Consider the following 16,022-nt stretch of genomic DNA (forward strand, 5'->3'; position numbering starts at 1 on the left):
CTTTCAATCTACTTGCCTAGTAATAGAGAGAAAAAAAGGACAAAGAGGGACATGCTGTACTGAAGAAACAAAGACAGACTTACCATGACCAAGTCGGTGCTAGGTCTGTGCTGACGAAACCAGCAAGTGACCAACCAGTTGGACTGAGCCAACCCCATTCAGGCACCTCCCACACATCGACTAAAGCAGACCCTAAAGCCTGGCAACTGTGAGCTGTGACGGTAAAGCAAAGCTGAACTTTATCCTTCAGAAAGTCAGAGTCCAGAGAGAAAACATAAGGTTCCAAGTGAGACTATTCTGAATAACTTAAGAACCAGGATCCACTGGATTAATTGAGAACCAAGAACCTAGGACACAGGCCGCCATCTTCTTCTGCAGTTGGAGTTGATAAGCAAAGTGTTGGGAATCCCCAGCCCGAGTGATTTTGTTTTGCCAGACCTACAGTGGTAAGAGAAGGTGGGAAACGTAGGCAGAAGATTCTCAGGGTAGATTCTGATCTCTAGGCAGACAAATCATTACACTCATTCTTAATTCTAATTGAGCACTGTCTCTGGAATTAGACAAGAGAGGTTCAAATCCCAGCTCTAAATCCTCTTAAATAAAATTTCTTGGGGAAGATACTTGACTGCTCTGTGTCTCAGTCTCCTTATCTGTAAATTGGGTATTATAATACTGTTCTCACAAGGGTAAGCTCAGAGTTCACAGAGCAAAGTCAAGATTTAATGTTCCTAGTGCCAATTAGCTTCTGTCTTCCACATCATATAGTACACTCTGAACAACATTTTACAAATGCGTGCTACTAGCCATAAGGTCTATAATGGAAAATAAGTGGAGCCCAAATGCTGTAGGTAATGGGTAAATAATTTAGTTACCAAATACAGAGAATACATAATAGGTATGTTTTCTAAATAGACCTTTCCATAATGAAAACTGCCAACGGACAGATTTTGTGTGCATGTAAAAAATCTGAAGTGACTCAAGTTTTCCCTTCTTAGCTGTAAGACTTTTATTGGTTCTGCTCCAACCAGTCCTACCAAATGAAGATGACTTACCTTATCAGCAACATCCACCCTGGCCTTGTGACAAAGCAAGAAATCCACCGCAGATAAATGATTTGCTCCCACTGCAAAATGCAAGGCTGTGCGGTTCAGCTGAGGAAACACAATTTTGTTTTGTATGATACACTCCATCAGTCATCTGATCACTATTTATCATGTTTAGATTTCTGTTTCTTGAATAACCATAAGTTTCTATCACCTGTTCATATTTTGATTATTTAGCTCTACTCTTTGCATTTGCCTTTGGAAGTAGGGAGAACTGTGTCCAGCAGAATCCTGCCTTCATCAATTATCAGATAATATCAGGGAATTTGGGAAGTCACTGGGGAATATACCTCTAGATGAAGCCTACTGCATAACCTGTCATTGTAGCTATATAATAGATTTCATTTAGAGAGTAAGAGTTTTATTTTTCCCACTTGCAATCATTAATGGTGGTACATTTTTCTACACAGAAGATATTGCTATTGCACAACAATAATTTTTCATGGTCTTTCTTCTGTAATTTTTTGGGCCATAAATGTTACTGAAACAAACAATGAATTGCCTCTGAAAGAAAAAGAAACAAACAAAGAAACAAAGCAAGCTATGAAGCTGTGTCTTTTCCTTCAAAGGAAACCCAACATACTGCTCCTGGGCTCTCCCAAGATAGCCTGATGTGTTTCGTTTGTAAGTAATACATGTGTCATATTTCCCATATTCTAGACACTATTTTTTCTCCCAAAGAAGATACCTGGGCATGGATTTAATGTTCTGTTTTATATAAATAATGTATTACAAAAATATGAGAACGGTTTAAACATTTGATGTCCTAAACCAGTGATAAACTAAGTTTAACAAAACATGAGTTATTTTTACATTGCAATCTAGAGCTTTGCCTTAGTATGTCAAGTCTGGATTTAAAAGTTCCCCTGTTAACTTTCTTTGTGAATAAGGATGCAAATCAAAATAGCATCCTAGATAATTCAGTAAAATCACTTGCACTGTTGTCATATCTGTCATCACAGATTGAAGGCATTTTGCAAGTAGCCATGTCAACAACTTGCGGTAAACAAGACTAAAACAGATGTCATTACAAAGCATAACTATTCATCAGGAGTTTATAATAACTTGCCACACTTACTGTAAGTTCAAGTATCTGAGACTGTACTCTTTCCAACTACTTTAATATAAAAATATGGTTCAAAATATCAGAAGATTGTGGGTGCAAATTTTTTAATTGTTTCAAAGTATATTGGAGAATCTTCCTGCTACTTGGAAAACTTGTTATAGCTTCACTTATGTTATTCAATAATTAATCTCCATGACCATCATAATCTTGAGATCTATACTCATATTTTTTAAATCCTATACTTTTTGAAACCATGTAGAAATTATCCTTCAGTAGGCTTTTCTTTCCTTCCCTCTCTTCCTTTCCTTTTTTGAGCGGGACAGGGAGGTCCTAAAATTGTTGAGCAGCAAAATTTTGTTGTCATTCTCCTCTTTAGGCTGTCTATGAAACATGAATACCACACCCATAAAACATCATATACACGTACATTCATGTACATGATATGCACACACACACAAATTCCCACACATGACCACACAAGCAAACACAACCTCCCTCACCCATGCACGCACAAATCCAAAACATTCCGCTGCTGCAATCATGTATTTCAGACGAGATCAGGCGCGTTCAGGGTGGTATGGCCGTAGACAACAATCATGTATTTCAGACCCTGCAACTTCAGTTTCTCTGACCCCCACTGCCTGCGACGGACTAGGGCTTGTGGAACTGGAAGTCTAGGCAATTTGGGGAGGCTTTGCTAAGGCCAGCGTCAGCAGCCTTAACTGAGTGCTATCAAAATTTCTTACTTTTGCAAATTGTATCGTCACAGGACCATGGGACACATGGCAAATGCCCCCCTAGCCCTGTCCCCCAGTGCCACAGACAGGACTGTCTACGGGGCCTGAAGCGTGTGCTTCACTTAGGATCACTGTATACCCTCCTCTGCCACGCCCACCTCAAACCACATAAACTGTCCTCAGCAATAGACCCAGCCCCTTTAACTCACTTGGATAAGCCCTGACTTGAGTGGCTGTGAGGAAATCCCACAAGACCGAGCAACAAGAAATCCATATTTCTCTCAGCGGACCCCTCCCTCATGACCAGACATTTGAAGAACAAGCGACTAAGAGCAGGTTCCAGAAAAGGCCCAGGGTCCAATATGCAGATGCACTCTATTTCAAAAGCAGTAAGATAAAAAAGTCACATCTTTCCTCTGGACTTCGAATTTGGAAGAACCCAACCACAAATGGCATCCTTGGGGGGCAAAGCACCCCGAGCATGAAATGAACTACGCCCTGCGTCCCGGGCTGGGTGGGAAGTTCTCCTGACACTCTGATGCAGGTGGGAGCTGGGTCCGACCCTGACAGCCAGCGCGTGCCACCCTTAGGCTTGCACGTGCGTGAACACTTCTGCACGTTCCCTGTGGTAAGACAAACGGAACAATCTGCACCTGCGCCACTGCTTGGTTTCACCTTTAAACACCCTTGAATTGACCAACGTAGACCTCCCCTACTTGCACCAGCCCAATCCATTTTCTTTATATTATGCGTTCATTTGACCTATGGAACCCCAGCCACCACTTGGAGCAGGCACTTGTCATATCTGTGACTTCTACTCACGTGGTCCACGGCATTAATGTTAACCTTCAAGTCAAAGAGCTTCTCCATGAGATCCAAATTATTGCTTTTAGCAGCACACTGAAAGCTTCTCTCATTCGGCAGCACTGAAAGAAAGCACGCGAGCATGACTGAGGGAATTTAAGGGGGCCAAAGAGAAAGCCAACCTCACGTGGCAAACCTTAAAACTCTAAAATAGCGAAGAACAGCCTTGAGACTTTCACATTCTGCGTTTAGGACATGGGAACTTTACAACGATCTTTTATAAAGCTGCGGTGTTAAGACTACACTTTCTCCTAGCACTGCAAGTGTTTTCAGACCCTTATAAGAGGTTCTGGTCCCAAGCAAAACATAATTCACAAGGACCGCCCTGAAGTCAGCTACGTAGTACCTGGTTGTAGGGAGTCAGAGGGCGACCACAGACATCTCAGGGCACATTCTTTATCAAAAGTTTCTACAAGATTAGAAAGGAAGGAGCCCAAATGCTCCACATAAACTTACAGGGGTAAAATCCTTGTCTGCAGACCCTGTGCAGATGTGTCTCTAGGAACAAAACACAGCATATCCTATCAACACACCCAAAGACTCAAAACAATGAACACGCTTTATTCTCAGTTATAGTAAAGGAGATAAAAGTAAATTCACACTTACTATAAAAATTACATACACAAATGAACATAATCAGGTGGCAGATTTTATTAGCCAGCAAAGAGAAGATTCCAGAATTTATTAATTTTTTTTTATATTGTAGGAGAGCTGTGGACTCACAAGGGGCAACCCCAACACTGGGCAGTAAAGTCAGAATTGAGGCTAAGTAAAATCAGCAATAGACTAGCTCCTAAAAAGAAAGAGAGGTTTTGGAGAAGGACTGTTGAGGAGTTTTCCAAGTTTCTGTTAAGGCCCCTGTGGTATTTAGATTCAGGTGTCAACTTGGCCAGGTGAAGGGGCCTAGTTCTATTGCTGTGGACATGAGCCAATGGCATGTGAACCTCATCTGTTGCTGATTACATCTGCAGTCGGCTAAGAGGCATGCCTGCTGAAATGAACGATGTTTGATTTAATTGGCTGGTGCTTAAATGAGAGAGCTCCATGTGGCACAGCCAAGCAGCTCAGCATATCTCATCTCAGCACTTGCAGCTCAGCCCAGGCCTTTGGAGATGCAGAAAGGAATCACCCTGGGGAAAGTTGTTGGAACCCAGAGGCCTGGAGAGAAGGCCAGCAGAGATCACCCTGTGCCTTCCCACATAAGAAAGAACCTCATTGAACTTCTGGGTCAAGATGGTGGCTTAACAACGTGCACATTTTAGTTCGTCCTCCAGAACAACTACTAAATACCCAGAAACAGTACAGAACAGCTCCAGGGGCCACATCAGTGACCAGACACACAGCGTACCCCAGTCTGGACCAGCTGAACCGGCTGTGAGCCTCCCCAGAACCCTAAGTTCCTAAAGCTGCGGTGGCCAGTGCCCCTCCCCTACAGGCCGCTTCCCAGAGGGGAAAGGAAAGGACTTTACCAGCAGCAGGGACTGGGCACAATCAAACGCCAATTGTGGAACTAATTAACAAATTCTGACTACTAAAAATAGGCCCCCAGCTTAGGTGAACCTGATCAAAGTGGAGGTTGCTTATCTTTGCCCCGGTGCCAAGGGGGCAGGACTGACAGAAAAAGGGGGGGGGGGGAGGAAGGAAACAGAGGTTTTCATGGCTGTGTATCTACAAAGGCTTGATGCCTCTGGATAGAGCAACAGGGCTTTTCAGGCTGCAACTGCCCCAGGCATAGGCAGAAGTGAGCTCTTTTGGGGGTTTATCTGGAGCCTATGCCTTCCCCAGGGGAGGGGTGAAGGCCCACCCAGGTGGAATCCCTCCATCAAGGAATTCAGACACCAGGGCTTGGTAATTTGAAGCCATTAAAACCAGCCCACAAGCTCTCCTCTGTCTCCACCACGCCCCCAGCAGGGAGAGTCTGCCAAAGTTAAAGGTACCGCAGCATATTATGCTGCTGGGACATGCAGTCAGACAAGCGCCACACACAGGGCAGGATAAGGAAAACAGAGTCCAGAGACTTCACAGGAAAGTCTTTCAACCTGCTGGGTCTCACCCTCAGGGAAAACCGACGGAGGTGACTCTTTCCTCCTGATAGGAGGCCAGTTTGGTCTGGGAAAATCTGGCTGGGGTCTATAATATCTAAGTAGACCCTCCTAAGTGTGTGTGTGGGGGGAAGGCACCACACAAGCAGGGCAAGAAACAAGAAAACAAGAACTGAAAAATTCTCCTCTGTTAAACAAAACTTAAGCTAAAGGTCCAGATAAAGCTGAACTGAATGTCAAAGAACAGATAGACAACAAATTCATCCAGCAAGAAAACCCTAGATAAAAGAAGTGAAAGCAATCTCCAGAATAAACTAATTAAGGTAATCAAATGCCTAGACGCCAGCAAAAAATAACAAATCACACTAGGAAAATTGAAGATATGGCCCAGTCAAAGGAACAAACCAACAATTCAAATGACATACAGGAGCTGAAACAATTAATTCAGAATGTACGAACAGACATGGAAAACCTCATCAAAAACCAAATCAATGAATTGAGGGAGGATATAAAGAAGGCAAGGAAAGAACAAAAAGAAGAAACTGAAAGTCTGAAAAAACAAATCACAGAACTTATGGGAATGAAAGACACAGTAGAAGAGATGAAAAAAACAATGGAAACCTACAATGGTAGATTTCAAGAGACAGAACATAGGATTTCAAAACTGGAGGATGGAACATCTGAAATCCGACAAGAAACAGAAACTATAGGAAAAAAAAGGAAAAATATGAGCAGGGACCAAGGGAATTGAAAGACAATATGAAGCGCACGAATATATGTGTTGTGGTGGTCCCAGAAGGAGAAGAGAAGGGAAAAGGAGGAGATGGAAATTATCGCTGAAAATTTACCAACTCTTTTGAAAGACTTAAAATTACAGATCCAAGAAGTGCAGCGTACCCCAAAGAGAATAGATCCAAATAGACATACTCCAAGACATTTAATAATCAGAATGTCAGAAGTCAAAGAGAAAGAGAGGATCTTGAAAGCAGCAAGAGAAAAGCAATCCATCACATACAAGGGAAGCCCAATAAGACTATGCGCAGATCTCTCAGCAGAAACCATGGAGGCGAGAAGACAGTGGGATAATATATTTAAATTATTAAAAGAGAAAAACTTCCAACCAAGAATTCTATATCCAGCAAAATTGTCCTTGAAAAATGAGGGAGACATTAAAACATTTTCAGACAAAAAAATCACTGAGAGAATTTGTGACCAAGAGACCAGCTCTGCAAGAAATACTAAAGGGAACACTAGAGACAGATACGAAGACAGAAGAGAGAGGTGTGGAGAAGAGTGTAGAAAGGAAGACTATGAGTAAAGGTAAAAAGAAGGAAAATTAGATATGACATATAAAATCCAGAAGGCAAAATAGTAGACGAAAGTACTACCCATGCGGTAATAACACTGAATGTTAATGGATTAAACTCTCCAATCAAAAGACATAGTCTGGCAGAATGGATTAAAAAACAGGACCCACCTATATGCTGTCTCTACTCAAAGGACATCAGGCCAAGGACACAAATGGACATTTGCACACCAATGTTTATAGCAGCATTATTAACAATTACCAAGAGATGGAAACAGCCAAAATGTCCATCAACAGACAGTTGGCTAAACAAACTGTGACATTTACATAAGATGGAATATTATGCAGCTTTAAGACAGAATAAACTTATGAAGTATGTAACAACATGAATGGACCTTGAGAACATTATGCTGAGTGTGATTAGCCAGAAACAAAAGGACAAAAACTGTATGGTCTCACTGATATGAACTGACATTAGTGAATAAACTTGGAATATTTCCTTGGTAACAGAGACCATCAGGAGATAGAAATAGGGTGAGATATTGGGTAATTGGAGCTGAAGGGATCAGACTGTGCAACAGGACTGAATATAAAAACTCAGAAATGGACAGCACAATAATACCTAACTGTAATGTAATTATGTTAAAACACTGAATGAAGCTGCATGTGAGAATGATAGAGGGAGGAGGGCTGGGGACATAAATGAAATCAGAAAGAAAGATAGATGGTAAAGATCGAGATGGTATAGTCTAGGAATGCCTAGAGTGTATAATAATAGTGAAATGTACAATGTACAATTTTAAAAATGTTTTTGCATGAGGAAGAACAAAGGAATGTGATTATTGCAAGGTGCTGAAAATAAATGATAATTAATACTTTAAAATGTCACCTTATGTGTGAGACTAAAGCAAAAAATGTTTATTTGTTACAAAATTTGTATTTTGACTAGAGTATTTCCTAATAAAACTCATGTAGATAGTTTGATTGAATGTCATAAGTACTTGGAATCTCAGGTAGGACACGAGATTTTGTTGGTTTGTCCAGAGTGATGCCCCGATGAATCCCAGAGTGATTTGATCAGTGACTGGAAAAGTATTTGCAAGCCCCCTTCAGGGAATGGTGAGAGTGGGGAGAAATTCAACTTCCCCAAGTTGAATTCTTGATATTCTCACAAGCAGTGTGGACAACCAAAGCTATAGGCTGAGCCCCCAGTCTTGGGGTTTGTTCACATGAAACTTAACCCCACAAAGGATAGGTCAAGTCTATTTAAAATCTAGGCCTAAGAGTCACCCCCAAGAGAGCCTCTTTCATTGCTCAGATGTGGCCTCTCTCTCCAGCCAATATGATGAACAGTCTCACCACCCTCCCCCTCTCTGCGTGGGACATGACTCCCAGGGGTGTGGACCTTCCTGGCAACGCGGGACAAAGATCCTGGAATGAGCTGAGACTCAGCATGAAGGGACTGAGAAAAACCCTAGAATGAGCTGAGAATTAACATCAAGGGATTGAGAGAACCTTCTCAACCAAAGGGGGAAGAGTGAAATGAGACAAAGCGTCAATGGCTGAGAGATTCCAAACAGAGTCGAGAGGTTATCCTGGAGGTTATTCTTATGCATTAAGTAGATATCACCTTGTTGTTCAAGATGTAGTGGAGAGGCTTGGAGGGAACCGCCTGAAAATGTAGAGCTGTGTTCCAGTAGCCATGTTTCTTGATGGTGATTGAACAATGATATAGCTTTCACAATGAGACTCTGTGAATGTGAAAACCTTGTGTCTGATGCTCCTTTTAGCTACTATATCAACAGAAGAGTAGAACATATGGAATAAAAATAAATAATAGGGGGAACAAATGTTAAAATAAATTTAGTTTGAAATTCTAGTTGTAAATGAAAGCGAGGGGTAAGGGGTATGGTATGTATTATCTTTTTTTTTCTCTGTTAACGTTTTATTTCTTTTTCTGTTGTCTTTTTATTTCTTTTTCTAAACTGATGCAAATGTTCTAAGAAATGATGAATATGCAACTATGTGATGATATTAAGAATTACTGATTGTATATGTAGAATGGAATGATATCTTAATGTTTTGTTTAATTTTTTTAATTAATAAAAAATAGTTAAAAAAAGAAAAAAAAGGGGATATTATAAAAAAAAAAAAAGAAAGAACCTCATTGAAAGTTAGCTGCCTTTCCTCTGAAGAACTCCAAGTTAACTAAATAAATCCCCCTTTACTGAAAGCCAATCCATCTCTGGTGTGTTGCCTTCTGGCAGCTAGCAACCCAGAACAGCCCCTCAGAATGCTGCCAAGTCCAATGAGGGACCCTAGGTGACTGCAACGTCCTAGGAGATGATTAATCCAACATCTTGGCTTCACAGTTCCTTGACCCCTTCACCTCTAATCTCATCTCTATCTTTCCCTCAGCCTAACCTCCACCACCCAATTTCAGTCACACTCTTGGCCTAATCCTCACTCAAAACTACACTCCCTCTGAAATCTTCACTTTAAGAACTCTGTTCTCTGACCACCGTTTCTCATCCACTCAACTCACTTGCTCTATGCTCCCAGTCCAGAAATTGTGCAACCTTGAGTTCTCCACTCCATTGTTCTCACCATTTTCCCCATATTATTCATCCCTTTTGTCCTTCCTTCCTTACCCAGCTTAGATTACATGGTCCATCCTTGAAATTGATTTCATACAAATGACCCTACCTCCCCAGCCATTCTCCTCTGTCAGACTAGTTGTTCAGAATCCTAACCTCCCTGAGATTAAACCCAACTGCACTGGCTCCATTCCTGCATCTGGCCAGCTAAGTGATGCTGGAGAAAAACACACAACCATGCTGTAGTAGACATTGTGAATGTTTATTAACATCTGGTTCTCCACTCTTACTTGGACACATGGCTAAGTACACATCCCAGCTCCCATGCAGTTAGGGGCTATTGTCTAGTTCCGTCCAATGGAAGGAAAGCAGAAAGTGATGGTGTGTCATTTTGGGTCTGAGTCAGTGTAAAGCTCCTGTGTCATCCTGCAGGTCTCCCTTCCCTTGCTTTGTCAACCCTGCAAGCCATGTGTTTAAAGAGAGGGGTCTCAAGATGGTGGCACCTCCATTAACTTGGTGTTGGGAGACAATTCTCCATGGTCTCCCATGTTTCTGCAAGTCTTACAAGCAGAAGCATTGTCAGCCTTTGTTCCAGGCTATGTTTTCAAGGATGATTGTATAGGGCACAGTCTTGGGAGACAGAGACAGTGTCCTTCTCTGAAGCAAAGGCCATTCATGCTCACAAAAGATTTGGGTTCCCTAAGTGCAGGGTTCTTTTTCTGTAACACAACCCACTGCATTTGCAGGTATCATCAGGCCCTCATCACATCTCCTTGTGGGATCTGGGGCTTGGGGAACTGATACAAATGTTGACACTTTGGCTACAGCTATTGCTGTGAGTAATAAAACCCACACAGTCTCTAATCCTGAAATATCTTCTGCCAGCATCTATGGCACTGAGGCAGGCTAACTCCTTTGCTCACAAGTAGGATGAAATCTCAGTTCTTAACACTGGACCTGAGAATTTAGGTAGAGCAGAGGATCTCATTAACTCATGTCAGATCTGTTGCATGAGCAATTTATTAGCAATAAATAAATGACTGTTACATTCAGTCACTCAGATTTAGGGGTTATTTGTGCCACAGGAAAAGTTAGTCTTTCCCGACTTATATGTGCTAACTGGTCTCTCATTTAAATTCTTACCCATTCATCTCAAGTAGGATCTCAGCATTGCTAACAATAGTACTACATTTCCCTAGTCTTCCATTCTCCAAAATTTCATGCTTTTTTCCTTTCTCCTCAAATACCCTAATTTACTGATTTACCTAACTGACTGCCCCATACTACCACTGCCTAATTTTAAGTTGATAATATTAACTCATAGAGAAATAAGAAAAAACTAGACAGGAATTCCCGTAACTTCCCACAAGTCTAAAAACCTGCCTCCAGGTGTATCCATACTCTCTGCTTTTATTACTATCTGCACGAATGGGGTATGCTGTGTCTATTCAAGACCTACCTTTCCACTTGGGCTCTGGATTCCATCCTCTCTCATCTTTCCAATTATTTCAAATATCAATTTCCTAGAAATTATCCCATGTCTGCTCTGGGCAGTGTAATTTCTTCCCAGTGGATCATTTCCCTCAGCATACACAGAGACGCTATAATTTTCCTAATATACAACACCCTCCATTGACCTCACATGCCTTTCCAACTCTCCCTCCATTTCTCTACCTCCTTTTATCCCAAACTTCTGAAAAGTGTTCTATAATTGCTGTCTCTACTTCCTCATCTCACATCCTTGTCTCAACTCATGCCAATCAGAAATCTTTCCCACTCTCCACTGAAACTGCTCTTGTCAAGGTCACTCCATCTTGCCAAAAGTCAGTCATCCCTTTCCTATCATTGACCTGAACTCTGGCAGACTTTGGCCCAATGGACCACACTTCCTCTGAAACACATGTTGTTCTCCAGGCATCTGTGACACCACCTGCTGCTTCCCACTTTCCTTTCCTGGCTCTCCCTCCTCCCACTGACCTTCGGATGCTGGACCATCCCAGGAGTTTTATAACAGAAGCACCCCCGTGTGTCCTTTCAGATGAGTAAATTGAGGTTTAGAAAAGTTAAACCACTTACTCATGCCTTATAATTAATAAATGATAGAACTGTCCTAGGCAGCCAGAATCCAAAGGCCAAACTCTTAATTACCACTTACATCCAGAGAGTGAACCTGGGAGTGGACTTCTGAGGTGGAGAGCCAGACCTCCCACTGTGCTTTAGCTAGTGCATTCTGCCAGGTGAGTGGAACTTCTCTCAACTCCTCCTCCCGGTTCTCACACAGCCCTGGTCCCAGCTCCTTGCCCCTGTGAATAAATCCAATGGGAGGGAAGTTCTATTTCCAGGTCCTTGTTGTTCCTGGTATGTCCCATGGAAAAGATAGTCATTTCAACAAATGGTATGGAAACTGGACAATCATATAAAAAAATATGAACCTCAACAGAAATTTCTTTGAAATATAAAACTTTTAGAAGAAAATATCAGAGAAAAACTTCATAACCTGGTGTTAGGCAAAGAGGTCTTATAGATGATATTAAAGGCATAACCATTAAAAGAAAAACTGATTAAACTGGACTTCATAAAAACTTAAAACTTTTTACTCTATGAAAACCGCTGTCAAGAGGATCAAAAGGCAAGACACAGACTGGGAGAATATATGTGAAAATGATTTGTCATTTGTCAGAATACATAAAGAACTCTCAAAACTCAACAGAAAGAAAACAAACAACATAATTTCAAAAATAAGGAAAAGACTTGAATAGACCAAAGAGGAACCAAAGGGAATATATATATATATGGCAAATGATGATGTTCAGCATCATTAGCCACTAGGGAAAAGTAAAATCATGATGAAATGTCAATACACACCAATTAGAAGGACTAAAATAAAATATTACAATAGTAAGTTCAGGCAGGAAATCTTACACATTACTGGTGGGAATGCACAATGGTGTAAGCACTCTGGAAAATAGTTTGGCAGTTTCTTATAAAGTCACACGTACACCATAGGATTTGGCAATCCCACCCCTAAATATTTACCCTAAAGAAATGAAGCTTTCGCTACCATAAAAACAGGCACACAAATGTGTGTAGCAGCTCTACTCATAGTCACCAAAAATGGCAAAGAACAGAAGTGTCTTCAACTGGTGAACGGATTAACAGATACACTCTACCCATAAAATGGAATGTCACGCAGGACTGAGAAAAAAGAGACTCCTGAGGCTCACCACCACTGGGAAAACCCTAAACGCCTGAAGCTTGAGTGAAAGATGTCAATCTCAAAAGGTTACACACTGTCTCATCCCATTTACATGACATTCTTGAAAAGACAACACTTGAGTGATGGAGCACAGATGATTTCTTGGGGTGGGTGGGGGGACAGGACTACAAATTTGTAACCAAAGGGACTTCTAAGGAGACAGAACTGTCCTGTATTCCAATTTCGGTGGTGGTTACATGACTCTCTACATGATTTAAAATTAATAAAACTGTAAACCAAAAAGGTCAATTTTATCGCATGCATATTGATTTAAAAATAAGAGGAAACTGAAAATCCAGATTTTTGAGTGATTTCTCCTCATTTTAAACATTAGCAACTAAATTCTTAAAAACCATTCTGTGAGCCAACACACCACACCTGAGTGTCGGATTCTGCCTGGAACCAGTTTGCAAATCTGCCTTTCACTTCCAGGCCAGGAGGTCGCTGCGGGCTCAGCCACGGGCGCTCCTCAGAGGCAGCCCAGAAGACAGAAAAGTCTTTCCTACTTCTCACGAAAATGTTAATCCAGTGCCAAGCAAATCACCGTGTTCTTCTTTTGCCCTCCCATCCAAGTTAGCATGGAGGAGCTAAATTTAGTTTAAATTCAATCACAGCCGTCTCCCATAACATCTTATCTTATTCAGAGGAAAATACTGTGATCAAGTAACAGGTCTTTGAGGCTCCCAGTATGTGTCCACCTGACCTTTCGTCTATCCTCACTGCAACTTCTCTGCTTTTCCACTAGTTTTCATAGCAAAGCTCAGGGAACTCTGGAGCACAGAATTTCCTGCTATTTTTCAAGCCATATTATTTGATGCGAGCCGAGTACAGAAACCAGATGACCCACCACAATATCACCGGGGAACAGGGAGAAGGAAAAGAACACAAAACATAGTGTTGTTGTTTTTCTTCCTTGCCCTCATGTCAACTTGCTGCCTGCCTGGCTTCCTGCTTCCTAAAGAGACTGCTCAGTGCTTCCGCCAGGCTGCCTGGATTCCAGTCCCAGCTCTGTCACTTACTAGCTGTACGCCTTTGGGCTGGTTACTTAACTTCTCTGGGTCCCATTTTCCACGTCTATAAATTGGGGGTTATAGTATCTAACTCAAGTAATTATTAGGAGAAGTAAATGAATACATATAAAGCAGTTAGAATGGTGCTTGGTACACAGCAATTGTTCAATAAATGATCATATATGGTTTTTTACTTTTATTTAAATGCCTTTGGTGTATGTGTTTTATTGCAAGTGCCCTTAAATATTGTTTTGGAAATATACAGGAACAAGAAACGTGCAGGAAATATTGAAAACAAAATAATAATATCTCTTTTTTAAACCACAAGATGTATGATTTCTACTTCTTTATTAACAACCACTCACGCAAGCATATTTTCATGAAACCCTCAGAGCACTATTTAACTTCATGATACCTGGGAAATAGTTGGTGACAGATGCTACTATCCTCATTTGGCTTGAGGAGAAACTTCTTTACTTTATTAAGCACATACTGAGTTAAGGCGTTGGAGAGGACAAAACGAGCCACCCTCCCTGACGTGGAGAAAGAGGATGGATAATTAAGTTTAACTGCAAGGAACAAAAAACTCACAATACTAGGGGCTTAAAGATGATGCAGATTTCTTTCTCTTGTCAATTAAAAAGCATGGACGCTATGAGTCCAAGTCACTCCACAGACCCCGGGGCCAGGTTCCTGCCATCTCGTTGCTCCATCACACTTAACTTTCATCCCCAAAGCACCAAATAGCTCACGGCACCCCCATCAGGGCTGAATGCCAGCCATCAGGAGGAAGGAAGGAGCAGGGTGGGAATATACGTCCTCCTTAATGATACTTCCCCCCAACTGTACACACTAACTTTTTTGTAAAACATTTTTTAATTACGAACTACAACACATATACAAAAAAGCAATAAATTTCAATGTATATTGTGACAAGTAAAAGATTTCAGAGTTTGGTATGGGTTTTTGTTCCACAATTTTAGGTTCTTCCTTCTAGCTGCTCTAAGGCATTGGAGACCAAAAGAAATACCAATGAAATGATTCAGCAGTCATACTCATTTGTTGAATGGTCTTCTCTGCTTTATTCTTTTTTAAAAATATTTTTATTGTGACTTTACAGTCCAACCACAGTATACAACCAATGGCTCACAATATCATCACATAGTTGTGTATTCATCACCATGATCAACTTTAGAACATTTGCATCACTCCAGAAAATGAAATAAAAAGGAAAAAAAAGAACTTTTACATACCATATACCTTAACCCCTCCCTCTCTCATTGACCTACATATTTCAATCTACCCAACTTTATCTGCCCCTATTATTTATTCATTTTTTAGCCTTTTTTTTAAAAACTTCTTTGTCCATACTCTAGATAAAAGGAGCAACAGACACAAGGTTTTCACAATCACACAGTCACATTGTAAAAGCTATATCATTATATAATCATCTTCAAGAATCAAGGCTACTGGAACACAGCTCTCTAGTTCCTACAGTTGGAGGTACTTCCTTCCAGCCTCTCTAAAATACCATGAACTAAAAAGGGGAATATCTATATAATGCCTAAGAATGACCTCAAGGATAACCTCTCAACTCTGTTTGAAATCTGTCAGCCATTGACACTTTATTTTGTCTCATTTCTCTCTTCCTTCTTTTGGTCAAGAAGGTTTTCTCAATCCCTTGGTGTCAGGTCCCATCTCATCCTTGGATTTCGGTTCCACATTGCCAGGGAGGTTTACACCCCTGGGAGTCACGTTCCACACAGAGGGGGAGGGCAGTGAGTTCACTTGCCATGTGGGCTTAGAGAGAGAGGCTGCATCTGAGCAATAAAAGAGGTTCTCTGGGGGTGACTCTTATGCCTGAGTTTAAGTAGCTTAGTCTAGCCTTTACAGGAATAAGTTTCATAGGGGCAAACCCCAAGATCGAGGGCTTGGCCTATTAATATGGTTGTCCCAAATGCTTGTGAGAATATCAGAAATTCTCCAGATGGGGAAGTTGAACATTGTTCCCTTTCTCCCCAGTTCCCCAAGGGGACTTTGC

The 16,022-nt window shown here is 41.2% G+C and overlaps 1 protein-coding gene across 2 annotated transcripts in view; it reads right to left on the reverse strand.

Annotated features, from left to right (window-relative positions):
* ANKDD1B (ankyrin repeat and death domain containing 1B) overlaps window positions 1-16,022 on the reverse strand; it is a 75,789-nt gene that overhangs the window by 47,372 nt on the left and 12,395 nt on the right. For both annotated transcript variants that reach the window (XM_077139410.1, XM_077139409.1), the window contains exons 2-3: window positions 3,729-3,832; window positions 1,053-1,151 (exon numbers count right to left, since the gene is read on the reverse strand). In XM_077139410.1, the coding sequence (XP_076995525.1) occupies window positions 1,053-1,151; window positions 3,729-3,832 (203 nt within the window). The remainder of the gene's footprint in view (window positions 1-1,052; window positions 1,152-3,728; window positions 3,833-16,022) is intronic.

The sequence above is a fragment of the Tamandua tetradactyla genome, chromosome 21 (genome assembly GCF_023851605.1).
Source record: "Tamandua tetradactyla isolate mTamTet1 chromosome 21, mTamTet1.pri, whole genome shotgun sequence".
NCBI lineage: Eukaryota > Metazoa > Chordata > Mammalia > Pilosa > Myrmecophagidae > Tamandua > Tamandua tetradactyla.